This window comes from Pogona vitticeps, chromosome 2 (genome assembly GCF_051106095.1).
Source record: "Pogona vitticeps strain Pit_001003342236 chromosome 2, PviZW2.1, whole genome shotgun sequence".
Classification (NCBI taxonomy): domain Eukaryota; kingdom Metazoa; phylum Chordata; class Lepidosauria; order Squamata; family Agamidae; genus Pogona; species Pogona vitticeps.
The window spans coordinates 275,435,971-275,450,464 of NC_135784.1; the positions used below are offsets into that span (position 1 = coordinate 275,435,971).

General features: G+C 41.6%; 1 protein-coding gene across 2 annotated transcripts in view; it reads left to right on the forward strand.

Annotated features, from left to right (window-relative positions):
* MAP1B (microtubule associated protein 1B) overlaps window positions 1-14,494 on the forward strand; it is an 84,326-nt gene that overhangs the window by 65,790 nt on the left and 4,042 nt on the right. For both annotated transcript variants that reach the window (XM_020790227.3, XM_078386411.1), the window contains exons 5-6: window positions 1,831-8,134; window positions 14,255-14,493. In XM_020790227.3, the coding sequence (XP_020645886.3) occupies window positions 1,831-8,134; window positions 14,255-14,493 (6,543 nt within the window). The remainder of the gene's footprint in view (window positions 1-1,830; window positions 8,135-14,254; window position 14,494) is intronic.

A 14,494-nucleotide genomic window follows, 5' to 3' on the forward strand; every position in this document is an offset into this window, starting at 1 on the left:
TGCAGCCCACAAATGGCCTGTAATCTCTAGGGTCATATTAATGGCTGCCGCATGCCTGTGGAACCCCCAGCTTCCTCAAATTAGTTTTAAGTTTGGGTTTTTGGGTTTTGTATCCTTTAGAGGCTGTGGAGGTGATGTTGCCATATTTTGAGAGTCCACAGCAGTTTTGGGGTTCCCCTTCCACAAATTATCTTTTGACCATTAGAGGGCTCCTGAGAGGGATGGGACTAGGGCAAAAGAGGCCTGGGTTTAAATCCCTGCTCTGCCTTAGAAATTTACTGTAAGGGGTGGTGCTGGTAAACCTGTGCTTTAAATATCTCACCACACCTTGACAATCCTATTGAGATCACCATACTTTTGATGTGACTTGACAGTGTATAACGAAGGGCTCAGGGGAACATTTCACTATTTTTTTTAAAAACAAACAAAAAGTTAAGCCTATAATAAAATCAGAAAAGAACAAAATTTGAACATTAGCCTCTTTAACCAAGACCCCCCCCCCCGGATGTATCAGAAAAATCATAAAAAGTATCTTTGACATTGCTGAGATTTCCCACCCTGGTCATAATTCTGACCTTGATTGTGCGCATACCTCCTGCTCTTTTGCCAGTGTGCAAGCTTCCATCTAGATAATGATCCTAGTGACATGAGTTATGGTACTTTAATATTTTATAGCTTTAAATCTGCAGTCCCCATCTAGACCTCTAGCTCTGCTCCTGTGTGTCATTGCCAAAAACAGTTCAGTTTTCTCACTTTCCTTTATGAGGTACAAAAAAATGCATCCTACAGTCAGGGGACAGAACTGTAATATGTAGTTTGGTCCTAGAAAGGAGTAATGAAGAAGCCACACATCATCTGGATGTGGATTTAAAAAAAAACTGGAAAACCTTGTATCTCATGACAGTGTGTCAGACATCTGAACCAGCTAGGCCTCTTTTAAACTAGAGTTTAGACACTGTCCCCTGTGAGCACTACAGTGCGATGGGGGCAGTCTTTTGTATTCATATCAGTAAAGGGAACAGCCACGTGTGTTACATCTACACAAATGCAGGTCTTTTAATCTGTTGAGGTAAATGAGGAAGCTACTGAGGGGAATTCCATGGATACATAACTGTGGGCATGGATTATTACAAAACATATGTTCCTGAACCTGTCTTTCCCAGCAGAGCTCTGAATGTGTTGAGAAAATCCCCATAGACATAGTACTGAGCATTCACTTGTCATCCGCATAGCTAGCTTTTAACTGGGTACAGTATACTATATTTAAACCTTATTGATTACTTGGAGCATGAATCTCATGTATAGGTTTTATAGCCTCACATACAAGTTTTATCCAGGACAATAAGACACAGCGTACTCATATCCCTTTTGGTAACAACATGTCCGTCAGAGGTCTGAAAAGGAATAGGCCACTGGATAACTATTTTTGATGATTTGGCAGGGGAAAACTTTGTTACAAAAATGGCTGAAGTTTAAATTGTGACATATTAAATCAAATGTTCTTTGCCAGCCCCATAGGCCTAACAAGGATCTGATATATGTCGTAGTGTTGTTGCTTGCCTGAGATACAGATAAGTCTCTATACATAGGTAATGCATAGCATTTGATCCGTGGTTGAAAATTTGAGTAGACCTTTTTGAGAAGTACAAGCACACAGAAATATAGCGCTGGATGTCATTCTGTTTCCCTTTTAAATAGAGAAAGAGAAGAAATGTTCTGTATTTTGAGGTTCACGAGGATCTCAAGAACAGCCATTTAATTGTATGAGAAGTGAATATGATTCTGTATACCATACCATGTAAACTTCTTCTTTGTGTTTTGGAACTTTAGATTGGAGAATTACTGAGCACTACTCACCCTGCCAACAAAGCCAGCTTAACCCTCTTTTGTCCTGAGGAAGGGGACTGGAAGAACTCAAACCTTGACAGACATAACCTTCAAGATTTCATCAACATTAAACTCAATTCTGCTTCTATTTTGCCTGAAATGGAAGGACTTTCTGAATTTACGGAGTATCTGTCGGAATCGGTGGAGGTACCATCACCTTTTGATATTCTGGAGCCACCAACATCGGGAGGTTTTCTGAAGCTTTCAAAGCCTTGCTGTTACATTTTCCCAGGTGGAAGGGGAGATTCTGCACTATTTGCAGTTAATGGATTTAATATGCTTATCAATGGAGGATCAGAAAGAAAATCTTGCTTTTGGAAACTCATTCGACACTTGGACAGAGTGGATTCAATTCTGCTTACCCACATTGGAGACGATAACCTGCCAGGAATTAATAGCATGCTACAGCGGAAAATAGCTGAATTGGAAGAGGAGCAGTCTCAAGGCTCTACTACCAACAGTGATTGGATGAAAAATCTAATTTCACCTGATTTGGGAGTTGTATTTCTTAATGTCCCCGAAAGCCTAGGAAATCCTGATCCTAATTTCCCCTTAAAAAGGAGTGTAGAAGAAGCTTGTTTTACACTACAATACTTAAATAAGTTATCCATGAAACCTGAACCTCTTTTTAGAAATGTGGGAACCAACACTGAACCAATTATCCTTTTTCAAAAAATGGGGGTAGGAAAGCTTGAAATGTACGTGCTGAACCCTGTAAAAAATAGCAAAGAGATGCAGTATTTCATGCATCAGTGGACAGGTACAAGCAAAGATAAAGCTGAATTTGTGCTACCCAGTGGTCAAGAAATAGACATTCCAATTTCCTACTTGACTTCAATCTCATCTTTGATTGTTTGGCATCCTGCAAACCCTGCTGAAAAAATCGTTAGAGTTCTTTTCCCAGGAAACAGTACCCAATATACCATACTAGATGGACTAGAAAAACTCAAGCATTTAGACTTTCTTAAGCAACCAATAGTAACACAGAAGGATCTCAGTGGTAACATGACAAGTCCAGCAGTAAAACAAACAAAACTTAAACAGCGAACAGATAGCAAAGAAAGTCTCAAGCCCGCCACAAAATCACTGTCTAGCAAAACAGTCAGAAAAGATTCAAGGGAGGAGACGCCAGACACGGGGAAGTCAAGTCCTCCTGATAAGGCTCAAAAAATAGAGAGTAAAGAGAAACCCACAGTAAAGAAAGATAAGACAACAAAAGCTGAGACTAGACTTTCTGTGACAGAAAAAGATCTGACAGCTAAAGAACAGCAACTTGTGAAATCTGAACCTGCTGAAAAACAAGCAGCCGATGTCAAACCAAAAGTAATAAAGGAGAAGCATGTCAAGAAGGAAGTGAAGGTAAAATCTGAAGAGAAGCAGGAGGAGAAAGAGAAGCCAAAGAAGGAGATTTCAAGGAAAGAAGAAAAATCAGTGGCTAAGAAAGAGGAAAAGCCTAAAAAGGAAGATGCCAAGAAAGATATGAAAAAAGAATCTAAAAAAGAATCAAAGAAAGAAGCTCCCGCAAAAGAGTCTAAAAAGGAAGAGAAAAAGGAAATTAAGAAAGAAGAAAAGAAAGAGCCCAAGAAGCTTCTTAAAGAAACAAAGAAAGCACCTGCTGCCTTGCCCGAGTCAAAAAAGACTGTAACAAAGCCTAAGCCACAGAAGAAGGAAGAGTCTGCCAAAAAAGAAAGTGGGCCTCTTGGAAAACCAAAGGAAAAAATTAAAGCCAAGCCAGCAAAGAAAGAGACCAAGGTTACAGAAACAGCAGCTGCAGTATCTGCTTTGGGGGCTGTTGCTGCTACAGTAGCAGCTGCAGGGGTGGCAGTGAGTGGACAAGAACTTGAAGTTGAGAGGTCACTCATGTCTTCACCAGAGGATTTAACAAAAGATTTTGAAGAATTAAAAGCCGAAGAAATTGAAGTGGTAAAGGAAACAAAACCTCAGGTAGATGTAATAGACAATGAAGCCAAGTTAACCGATACAGAACAAAAGGAAATTTATGACATTCAGAAAGAAAAAACAGGAGGGCCTGATGATTCTCCAGATGAAGGTATAACCACCACAGAGCCTGAGGGAGAATGTGAACAAACTCCTGAAGAGCTGGAGCCTGTAGAAAAGGACAAGGCTGATGACAATGAAAAGTTTGAAGATGAGGGGACAGGTTTGGAAGAATCTTCTGAGGCAGGGGACTATGAAGAAAAGGCGGAAACAGAAGAAGCTGAGGAACAAGGTGATAACGAGGAAGAAGAAGCACTGCTAAGTGGCAGAAAGCAAGATATGAAGGGTACAGTAGAAGCTGAAAAAGAAGCAATTGTAACACCTGAATATGAGAAAATAAAAGAATTAAGATATGATGAAAAGGCAGAATTCAGAGCTGAGGGCGAAGAGCAAGAGGAAGAAAATGCTGATGAAACTGTCGAAAAGGTAGAAACAGAAGAAACTGAAGAGGAGGTGGAAGAGGAGGACAAAACTGAGAATGTGAGGGATGAAGAAGAGGAAACTGAAAAAATAGAAGCTGGGGAGGATTATGTTATGGCTGTGGTGGACAAAGCAGCAGAGGCTGGTGAGATTGATGATAAATATGACTTGCATATAATCACTCCGACAAAGCACCCGGAAACCCATTTGCCAGCTAAAGAACCAACAACTTCAATCCATGATGAAACTTTACCTGGTGGTTCAGAAAGCGAAGCAACAGTTTCGGATGAAGAAAACAGGGAAGACCAGCCCGAGGAATTCACTGCTACCTCAGGTTATACCCAGTCCACTATTGAAATATCCAGTGAGCCAACTCCAATGGACGAAATGTCCACTCCAAGAGATGTGATGAGCGATGAAACCAATAATGAAGAGAGTGAATCTCCATCCCAAGAGTATGTCAACATTACCAAGTATGAATCGGCTTTATACTCACAAGACTTTACTAGGCCTAAACTTCCTTCTCCACTTCCTGATGCTTTCAATGGGTTATCTGAAGGTTCTAAAACAGATGCCACTGAGGGCAAAGACTATAATGTGTCAGCTTCTACCATTTCACCACCTTCTTCCTTAGAGGAAGACAAATTCAACAAATCTGCCTTCAAAGATGTGTACCGCCAACCAGAAACTGAGGTCAAAAGTACTGGTAAATTAGAAATTTCAGAAGCATTAGATGAGAAGCATAGCCCAACTAGAAGTCCAGATGAAAGTCCAGCTGCTCTGTCACCAATTGCTAAAACACCTCTCAGTGAACGCAGTGTGAACTTTTCATTGACTCCTAATGAGATTAAAGTGTCTTCTGAACCTGCAACTTTCACATCACTGCCTGAAAAAACTGAAGAAACTCATGAAGAGCATTGTCCCAGCCCTGAGGATAAAACATTAGAGGTGGTGTCTCCTTCTCAGTCAGCTGCTGGGAGTGCTGGGCACACACCTTATTATCAGTCTCCCACAGATGAAAAATCAAGTCAACTTTCCTCTGAGATTTCTGGAAAAGCAATAGACACTCCAGTCATCATTGAAGATAGTGATGCCAAAGATAACATTGCGAAACACAGAATAAGCCCAATGGATGAACCTGTGCCTGATTCTGAATCACCTTTTGAAAAAGTGCTCTCACCTTTACGAAGCCCACCATTAATTGGTTCAGAGCCTCCCTATGATGCATTTTTGACTGCTGATGCAAAATCTCCTACCAGAGAAACTGAGGCTCCCTTTGAAAAGAAGGGTGAAAAAGATGGTTCTCCCTTGGAAAAAAGCCCAGTTTCCGAAGTATCCACAAGCATTTCTACAAGCATCTTGCAAGATGAGCAAGCTGAAAAAGATGTGCAGCTTTCCCCACTGAAATCAGACTTCGTCCTAGAAAAGCAAAAGGATCATTTCGAATCTTCAGAAGCTCAGCCTGCATTGGGTTTGGATGAAAGAAAGCTAGGAGAGGTTTCTCCTACACAGGTAGATATCAGTCATTTTGGCTGTTTCAAAGAAGACACCAAAATGTCGATTTCTGAAGGTACTGTCTCCGATAAATCTGCAACACCAGTTGATGAGGTTGTAGCGGAAGACACTTACTCACACATTGAAGGAGTTGCCTCTGTTTCCACAGCATCTGTTGCGACCAGCTCATTCCCAGAACCCACCACTGATGACGTATCTCCTTCACTGCATGCTGAGGTTGGATCCCCCCATTCTACTGAAGTAGATGATTCTCTTTCTGTGTCTGTTGTGCAGACACCAACAACATTTCAGGAAACAGAAATGTCTCCATCTAAGGAAGAATGCCCAAGACCCATGTCCATTTCACCTCCAGATTTGTCCCCCAAAACAGCAAAATCAAGGACTCCTGTTCAAGATCATCGTTCTCCTGAACAGTCAACCATGTCAGTAGAATTTGGGCAGGATTCTCCAGAGCAGTCTTTGGCAATGGACTTCAGCAGACAGTCTCCTGAACATCCCATACCAGGTGCTGCTACACACCATATCTCTGAGAATGGTCCAACTGAAGTGGATTATAGCCCTTCAGACATGCAGGAACGTGGTTTCCCAAATAAAATATCACCAGTGGAGCAAGCATATTATAGCCATGAAAAGGATATTTCAGAAATCATTTCAGTATCTCAAATAGAGGCCTCACCTTCTTCCTCCTCAGCTCATACACCGTCACAGGCAAGTTCACCACTTCAGGAAGAGACAATAGCAGGCGTTCCACAGGCTACTGGCGTGCCATTGCATTCTGCATTTCCATCAGAAAAAATGCATGGCCTGGGAGAAAAACTTTCACCAAAATCTGACTTGTCTCCATTAACACCACGGGGAACATCTCCTTTATACTCCCCTGGTTTTTCAGATTCACCTCCTGCCATCAAAGAAACTACTGCTGCTGGTGGGTCACCTCCACTATCATTGCACATGTCCTCCGACAAAACATTTGGCTACCATACCTCAGGAGTTCAAGACATTCTGACAAACCATAGTCAAGAGCTTACTTCTTGTACAGAACAGAAAGATGCTGAAGAAGCAACCAGGACATCTGAAGCTCTTAATTACTCTTACAATGGCACTGGGAAAAGCACCAAATCACCTGATCCTGTTAGTTATTTGTTTGAAACAACAGGCAAAATCAGTGGCTCCTCTGATACTCTTGATTATTCCTATGTTGCCACGGGGAAAACCACAAGGTCACCTGAAGCTGATAGTTATTCCTATGAAACAATAGAACAAGTCACCAAGTCATCGGAAGCCTTTGATTATTCCAGTGAAAAAGCCACCAGATCTTCTGAGTCTGCCAGCTACTCTTATGAGGCCACAGGAAAAACAAGCAAATCACCAGAGACGATCAGCTATTCTTATGAGATCACTGGAAAAGCTAGCAAATCCCCAGATCCTGTCAGTTACTCTTATGAGGCAATTGGGAAAACCTCTAGATCACCTGATACTGCCAGCTACCACTATGAGGCTGATAAATACTTTGGTTCAGAAAAATCAGAAACACGTCAAGATGTTGATTTGTGTCTAGTCTCTTCTTGTGAATATAAGCATCCCAAAACAGAACTTTCACCTTCCTTTATTAATCCTAACCCCTTAGAATGGTTTGCAAGTGAAGAACAGTCTCAGGAACAAGAGAAGCCATTAACTCAATCTGGAGGAGGACACCCTCCTTCAGGAGGGAAACAGCAAGCACGCCTGTGTGGCGAAACGCCTCCAACCTCAGTCAGCGAATCCGCTCCATCACAGACTGATTCAGATGTGCCCCCTGAGACAGAGGAGTGCCCTTCTATTACAGCGGATGCTAATATTGATTCCGAAGATGAATCTGAAACTATTCCGACAGATAAAACCATCACATATGAGCACATTGACCCTCCGCCACTCCCAGTGCAAGACCGTAGCCCTTCACCAAGGCACCCTGATGTCTCCATGGTAGACCCAGAGACTTTACCTATTGATCAGAACTTAGGCAAGCCTTTGAGGAAAGATCTGAAAGAAAAGAGTAAAACGAAAAAACAAGGCACCAAAACCAAGTCTTCCTCTCCGGCCAAGAAGAGCGACAGCAAATCAAAACAGGTGGCTTCACCAAAGCCTGCTGGATTGAAGGAGTCATTGGATAAAGTTTCAAGAACAGCTTCTCCAAAGAAGAAAGAGTCTGTGGAGAAAGCTGCCAAAAATGTCTCTACTCCTGAGATAAAATCTTCCCGTAATGAGGAAAAAGATAAAGAAACCAAAAATGCAGCTAACTCTACAACATCAAAGTCAGCAAAGACTACAACTGCAGGTGAGAAGAAATTGCATGGTTAATACTGTGAAGGCAAAAAAATGTTTGTGTCGATTGAGAATTCAGCTCAAGAGAAAAAAATAATGATCTAAAGATAATGTAGCAACAAACAATGGAATGTTTTGTCTTTTTGCAGTTACGATTTTAACAGTCATTTAAAGAAGGATCATGAATGCAACAAATTGTCAATTTGGTTAAAAATTCCAGCATCTCTAATTCATAGCCAAGGTTATTTCCTCTCTTGACAGGGCAAACATCATTACTGTGGGTATACTGGAGCTACACTACTTTCCCTCCACATATGGGTTATGGGAAACACAATAATAATAATAATAATAATAATAATAATAATAATAATAATAATAATAATAATAATAATAATAATAATAATAATAATAATAATAATAATAATAATAATAATAATAATAATAATAATAATAATAATAGTCGAAAAGTTGGCAGTTCAGATCTGCGCAACAGGGTGAGCTCCTATTGCTTGTCCAAGCTCCTGCCAGCTTAGCATTTCGAAAGCATGCAAATGCAAGTAGACGAAAGAGTACCACCTCAGTGGGAAGGTAATGGCATTCTGTCTCTAGTCATGCCGGCCATGTTACCACGGAAAGTGCTTATGGACAAACGCCAGCTCTTCAGCTTACAAACAGGGATGATCATCAGCCCCCAGAGTCAGACATGACTGGACTTAATTGTCAAGGGGAACCTTTTCCTTTAATAATATCATAAATATATTCATGCTTGTGAATGTATAATGGGCACCTCAGTTAAGTTTTCCCAAACACAAGCTTTTAAACACTATGACTTGGATTTAGAGCAAAATGCTGTTGGTTTGGTGCTGAGTGATGGTGAAGCTTTGACATTCATATGTTTTGGACTACAACTTCCATGGTGCTTTATCACAGGCCATGTTAGCTGCAGCTTCTAAGCACCGAAGCCCGAAACTTTGGGAAGACCAAGGGTTCCCAAACCCAATCCACAATGTTCTGCACGGCCATAGTGCAGGAAACTGGAAAAGATTACAGCTGTCGTGTTTCTCGTGTAGAGTGCTTATACTTTCAGAAGAATACGGAGAAAAAAATTAATGACCATAGTGAGTAAATCACCATGAATGATTTACATATGGACAATTAACCACGCAGTAATAACAAACAGCGTCACACTGAGTACATGCACTGATCCTTTTACTCATCACTGAGTATTTTCACTTTTCTCGCCATTCCTGAAAATCTGGATATATTTTATTTTAGAAATAAATATTTCACAGACGTGGGCTTGGTTACTACATAAAAGATGTTCATCAAACAGTACTAGATCTTAATTGGTTGCTGGAAGAACAACTGTGTTCTTAGCTGGGTGGTATTACGTAGAAGAGTCATCTGAAAGAAGTGCATTGTTATCCACAGAAGTTCACAGTAAAAGAAAATTGCTAGTTTTAAAGCTGTCCCTATACTTCTGTTTTTGTTTTGTCTTTGTTTTTCTTATTAGTAAACAGCCTTTAGACCCAAAGTAATAGATTCAAATTATAAGATAGAATATTTGGTCTAAACATTGGGAAGAACAAACAGTAAGAGCTGTTCAGCAAGTGGACTGTCTTTCACCAAAGTTTTTTAAACAGAGTTTGAGTAGTCATTTGTGCTGAATGGGAATTGTAGGGCTGGAAGGGACCCTACGGGTCACTGAATCCACAGCAAGAAATCCACAGTTAAAGCATCCCTGTTGTGTGGCCATCTAACTTCTGATTAAAAACTTCCAACAAAAGGGAGTCCACCACCTTCTGAGGCCATCTCTTTCATTGTATAACATCTATTATACAATAGAGTGGTCGACCAGACCAGATGGGCGGGATATAAATCAAATAAATAAATAAATAAATAAAAATATTACTATCAAAAAGTTTTAATAATTACATGAATCTTCATCACTCAACAGAGGAGTGATGGGGGAGGGGGACAACACCAGTGACACTCTAATTCTTGCTAGTACTGTGTAGAAGGTGGCAAAGGTAAACCAATTCTGAAAATATTATATCTTGAAAATACTATGATGAGACAACCCAAAATGAAACAAGAGTAGTTTTAGAAGATGAGACTGCCAAGCATGAAGACACTCGGTCAAAACTGGGAAAGAACAGAGGTTGTTGCTAATGGAGAAACTAGACTAAAACTGAAAGGATGTCTAGTTTCTGATGTGTACAGTGGCATGGAAAGTCCAAGGTTGCATGACACATGTAACTAGAACATGAAATGCGAGAAGTGTGAATTAAAGTAAACTCAAAATGAGAAAGCAAGAAATTGAATATTTCAACATTGTAATACTTGGTGTGAGCAAACTAAATGGACTAGAATAGGACATCTTTAGTAAAATATTTACAAAGTACGTTGCTTTGAAAATGACAATAAAGAGAGTGTTGCTCCAGAAATAAGGTGGAATACAGCAAAGGTGGGTAGGGGACTATAACACAAAGCCTTCAGGCTTCTTGAAATGTTGTTTAATTGTGTCTGACTCTTCGTGACCGCATGGACCAGAGCATGCCAGGCCCTCCTGTCTTCCACTGTCTCCCGGAGTTGGGTTAAATTCATGTTGGTCGCTTCAATGACACTGTCCAACCATCTCATCCTCTGTCGTCCCCTTCTCCTGCTGCCTTCACACTTCCCCAACATCAGCGTCTTTTCCAGGGAGTCTTCTCTTCTCATGAGATGGCCAAAGTATTGGAGCCTCAGCTTCATGATCTGTCCTTCCAGTGAGCACTCAGACTTGATTTCCTTTAGAATGGATAGGTTTATTTTCCTTGCAGTCCAGGGGACTCTCAAGAGCCTCCTCCAACACTGCAATTCAAAAGCATCAATTCTTCGGCAGTCAGCTTTCTTTATGGTCCAGCTCTCACTACCATACATCACTACAGGGAAAACCATGGCTTTGACTATTTGGACTTTTGTTGGCAAGGTGATGTCTCTGCTTTTTAAGATGCTGTCAAGGTTTGTCATCGCTTTCCTCCCAAGAAGCAGGTTTCATTTAATTTCGTGGCTGCTGTCACATCTGCAATGATCACGGAGCCCAAGAAAGTAAAATCTGTCACTGCCTCCATATCTTCCCCCTTCTGTTTGCCAGGAGGTGGTGGGCCATGATCTTCGTTTTTTTTATGTTGAGCTTCAGACCATTTTTTGCACTCTCCTCTTTCACCCTCATTAAGAGGTTCTTTAATTCCTCCTCACTTTCTGCCAGCAGAGTGGTATCGTCTGCATATCGGAGGTTGTTGATATTTCTCCTGCCAATCTTAATTCCGGTTTGGGATTCATCCAGTCCAGCCTTTCGCATGATGTATTCTGCATATAAGTTAAATAAGCAGGGAGACAATATACAGCCTTGTTGTACTCCTTTCCCAATTTTGAACCAATCAGTGTTTCCATATCCAGTTCTAACTGTTGCTTCCTGTCCCACATATAGGTTTCTCAGGAGGTAGATAAGGTGATCAGGCACTCCCATTTCTTTAAGGACTTGCCATAGTTTGCTGTGGTCCACACAGTCAAAGGCTTTTACATAGTCAATGAAGCAGATGTTTTTCTGGAACTCTCCGGCTTTCTCCATAATCCAGCGCATATTAGCAATTTGGCCCCTAATTCCTCTGCCCCTTCGAAATCCAGCTTGTACTTCTGGGAGTTCTCGGTCCACATACTGCTGAAGCCTACCTTGGAGGATTTTGAGCATAACCTTGCTAGCTTGGGAAATGAGTGCAATTGTACGGTAGTTGGAGCATTCTTTGGCACTGTCCTCCTTTGGAATTGGGATGTAGACTGATCTTTTCCAGTCTTCTGGCCACTGTTGAGTTTTCCAAACCTGCTGGCATATTAAATGTAGCACCTTAACAGCATCATCTTTTAAGATTTTAAATAGTTCAACTGGAATGTCATCACCTCCACTGGCCTTGTTGTTAGACAAGCTTTCTAAGACCCACTTGACTTCATTCTCCAGGATGTCTGGCTTTAGGTCAGCAACTAGATTATATGGGTTGTCCCGGATATCCAAATCTTTCTGGTATAGTTCCTCTGTGTATTCCTGCCACCTCTTCTTCATGCCTTCTGCTTCTGTGAGGTCCCTACCATTTTTGTCCTTTATCATGTTCATCTTTGCACAAAAAGTTCATGTCATATCTCCAATTTTCCTGAACAGATCTCTGGTTTTTCCTTTTCTATTCTTTTCCTCTATTTCCTTGCATTGTTCTTTTAAGAAGGCCCTCTTGTCTCTCCTTGCTGTTCTTTGGAAGTCTGCATTCAATTTTCTGTAACTTTCCCTATCTCCCTTGCAATTTGTTTCCCTTCTCTTCTCTGCTATTTCTAAGGCTTTGTTGGACAGCCGCTTTGCTTTCTTGCATTTCTTTTTCTTCGGGATGGTTTTTGTTGCTGCCTCCTGTACAGTGTTACAAGCCTCTATCCAAAGTTCTTCAGGCACTCTGTCCACCAAATCTAGTTCCTTAAATCTGTTCTTTACTTCCACTGTGTATTCATAAGGGATTTGGTTTAGATTAGGGGTGTCCAACCTTTCACCTTCCCTGGGCCACACTAGAAGATGAAAATTTGGTTTGGGCCGCACATAAATTTGGTTTGGGTTGCATGGGGGGGGGTCAGCCCTAGCCGTCCTCTGCAGCCCCGCTCCAAGCGCGCTTACTGGCAGCTGCGATCTCAGACAGCAGAGGCTGCCAGCTTCGACTCTGGTGGCTTTATGGGGACAGGAGGGGGTCCACCTATTGACGGGGGATGGCGCAATGCATTCACACATCCCCTCTCTCCCCTCCCACTCCTTCCTTCCTTCCCTCCCCCCCCCCCCATTGTGACGTATTCTGGCCGCAAGCGCCGGCAGTGTAACTTGAAACTTTGGAATTTCTTTTAAAATAAAAATTTGCACTGGGCCGCATTACGAGCTGACCTAGGCCGCATGCGGCCCATGGGCCGCAGGTTGGACAAGCCCGGTTTAGATTATAGCTAATTAGCCCAGTGTTTTTTCGTACTCTCTTCCTACTCTCTTGAATTTTGCTATGAGAAGCAGATGCTCAGAGCCACAGTCAGCTCCAGGTCTTGTTTTTGCTGACTGTATAGAGCTTCTCCATCTTTGGCTACAGAGAATATAGTCAATCTGATTAGAGTATTGCCCATCTGGTGATTTCCATGTGTAGAGTCGCCTCTTGTGTTGTTGGAAAAGAGTGTTTGTGATAACCAGCTTTTTCTCTTGACAAAACTCTATTAGTCTTTGCCCTGCTTCGTTCTGAACTCCAAGGCCAAATTTCCTGTTGTTCCTTTTATCTCTTGACTCCCTACTTTACCATTCCACCTGGTGTGCTCTGGTCCATGGGGTCATGAAGAGTTGGACACGACTTAACGACTAAACAACTATATATAGCAGTTTGTGTACCTCAGCCCTGGCCAGCAAATCCATGATGAGAGATAACCGGACTTACAATCCAGCTGTTATCTGGAGCGTCAAAAATTTCCCACTCTGCTAGCAGCAAATGCAGTTGTGCTGTGGTTCTGGTTCATGACCTTTCCCTATGGGCTTTTGACAGTCTTTGTCTGAGGTGTGGTGTGCCTTTGTGTTACTAGATGGGATGGTGGTCCTTCCTGTTTAGTCCAGTTTGACAGTGATGACAGATCACATCATTAGGTAAAATAGGCACTCCTTAAATATTGTTCTACTTTGAAAAATTGTATTTGATCTTTATTGTGCAGTCTTCTTATTTAATTTGCAGTGCCCAGCAATGAGGTATGAGAGATTGTCTGTCTGATTTTCCTTCTTTCCTTCCTGGATTGTGATATCAAATGACGGATATGCTTAATTTTTCTCTCTCTTCTTATTGAGTGAAATTGGAGGATACAGTTATTATATTTTGCAAGTGCATAATTGAAATTTGATAAAACAGATTCATATGTTCAGTATAGATGTTTGGACAACATATACTCATCGGGGCATAGTGCATCGGGGCATAGCACAACCACAACTAGACTGTGGTGAGACAGGTCAGTCCAGCTTCAAGTCATGTCATGTCTAAGGCAATACGTAGGAATAATTTTTCATCAAAAACTGAAACAAGACTCTTGTTGTTCATGTGTTTTTAAGGACCTGGAAATGGAAAATCAACAAAATCTATAGCTGTGCCTCCAGGACCACCTGTTTATTTGGATCTGGTATATATTCCCAACCACAGCAATAGCAAGAATGTGGATGTAGAGTTTTTCAAACGGGTGAGGTCCTCCTACTACGTGGTGAGTGGAAACGATCCTGCAGCTGAAGAACCGAGCAGGGCTGTCCTGGACTCCTTGCTGGAGGGCAAGGCTCAGTGGGGAAGCAACATGCAGG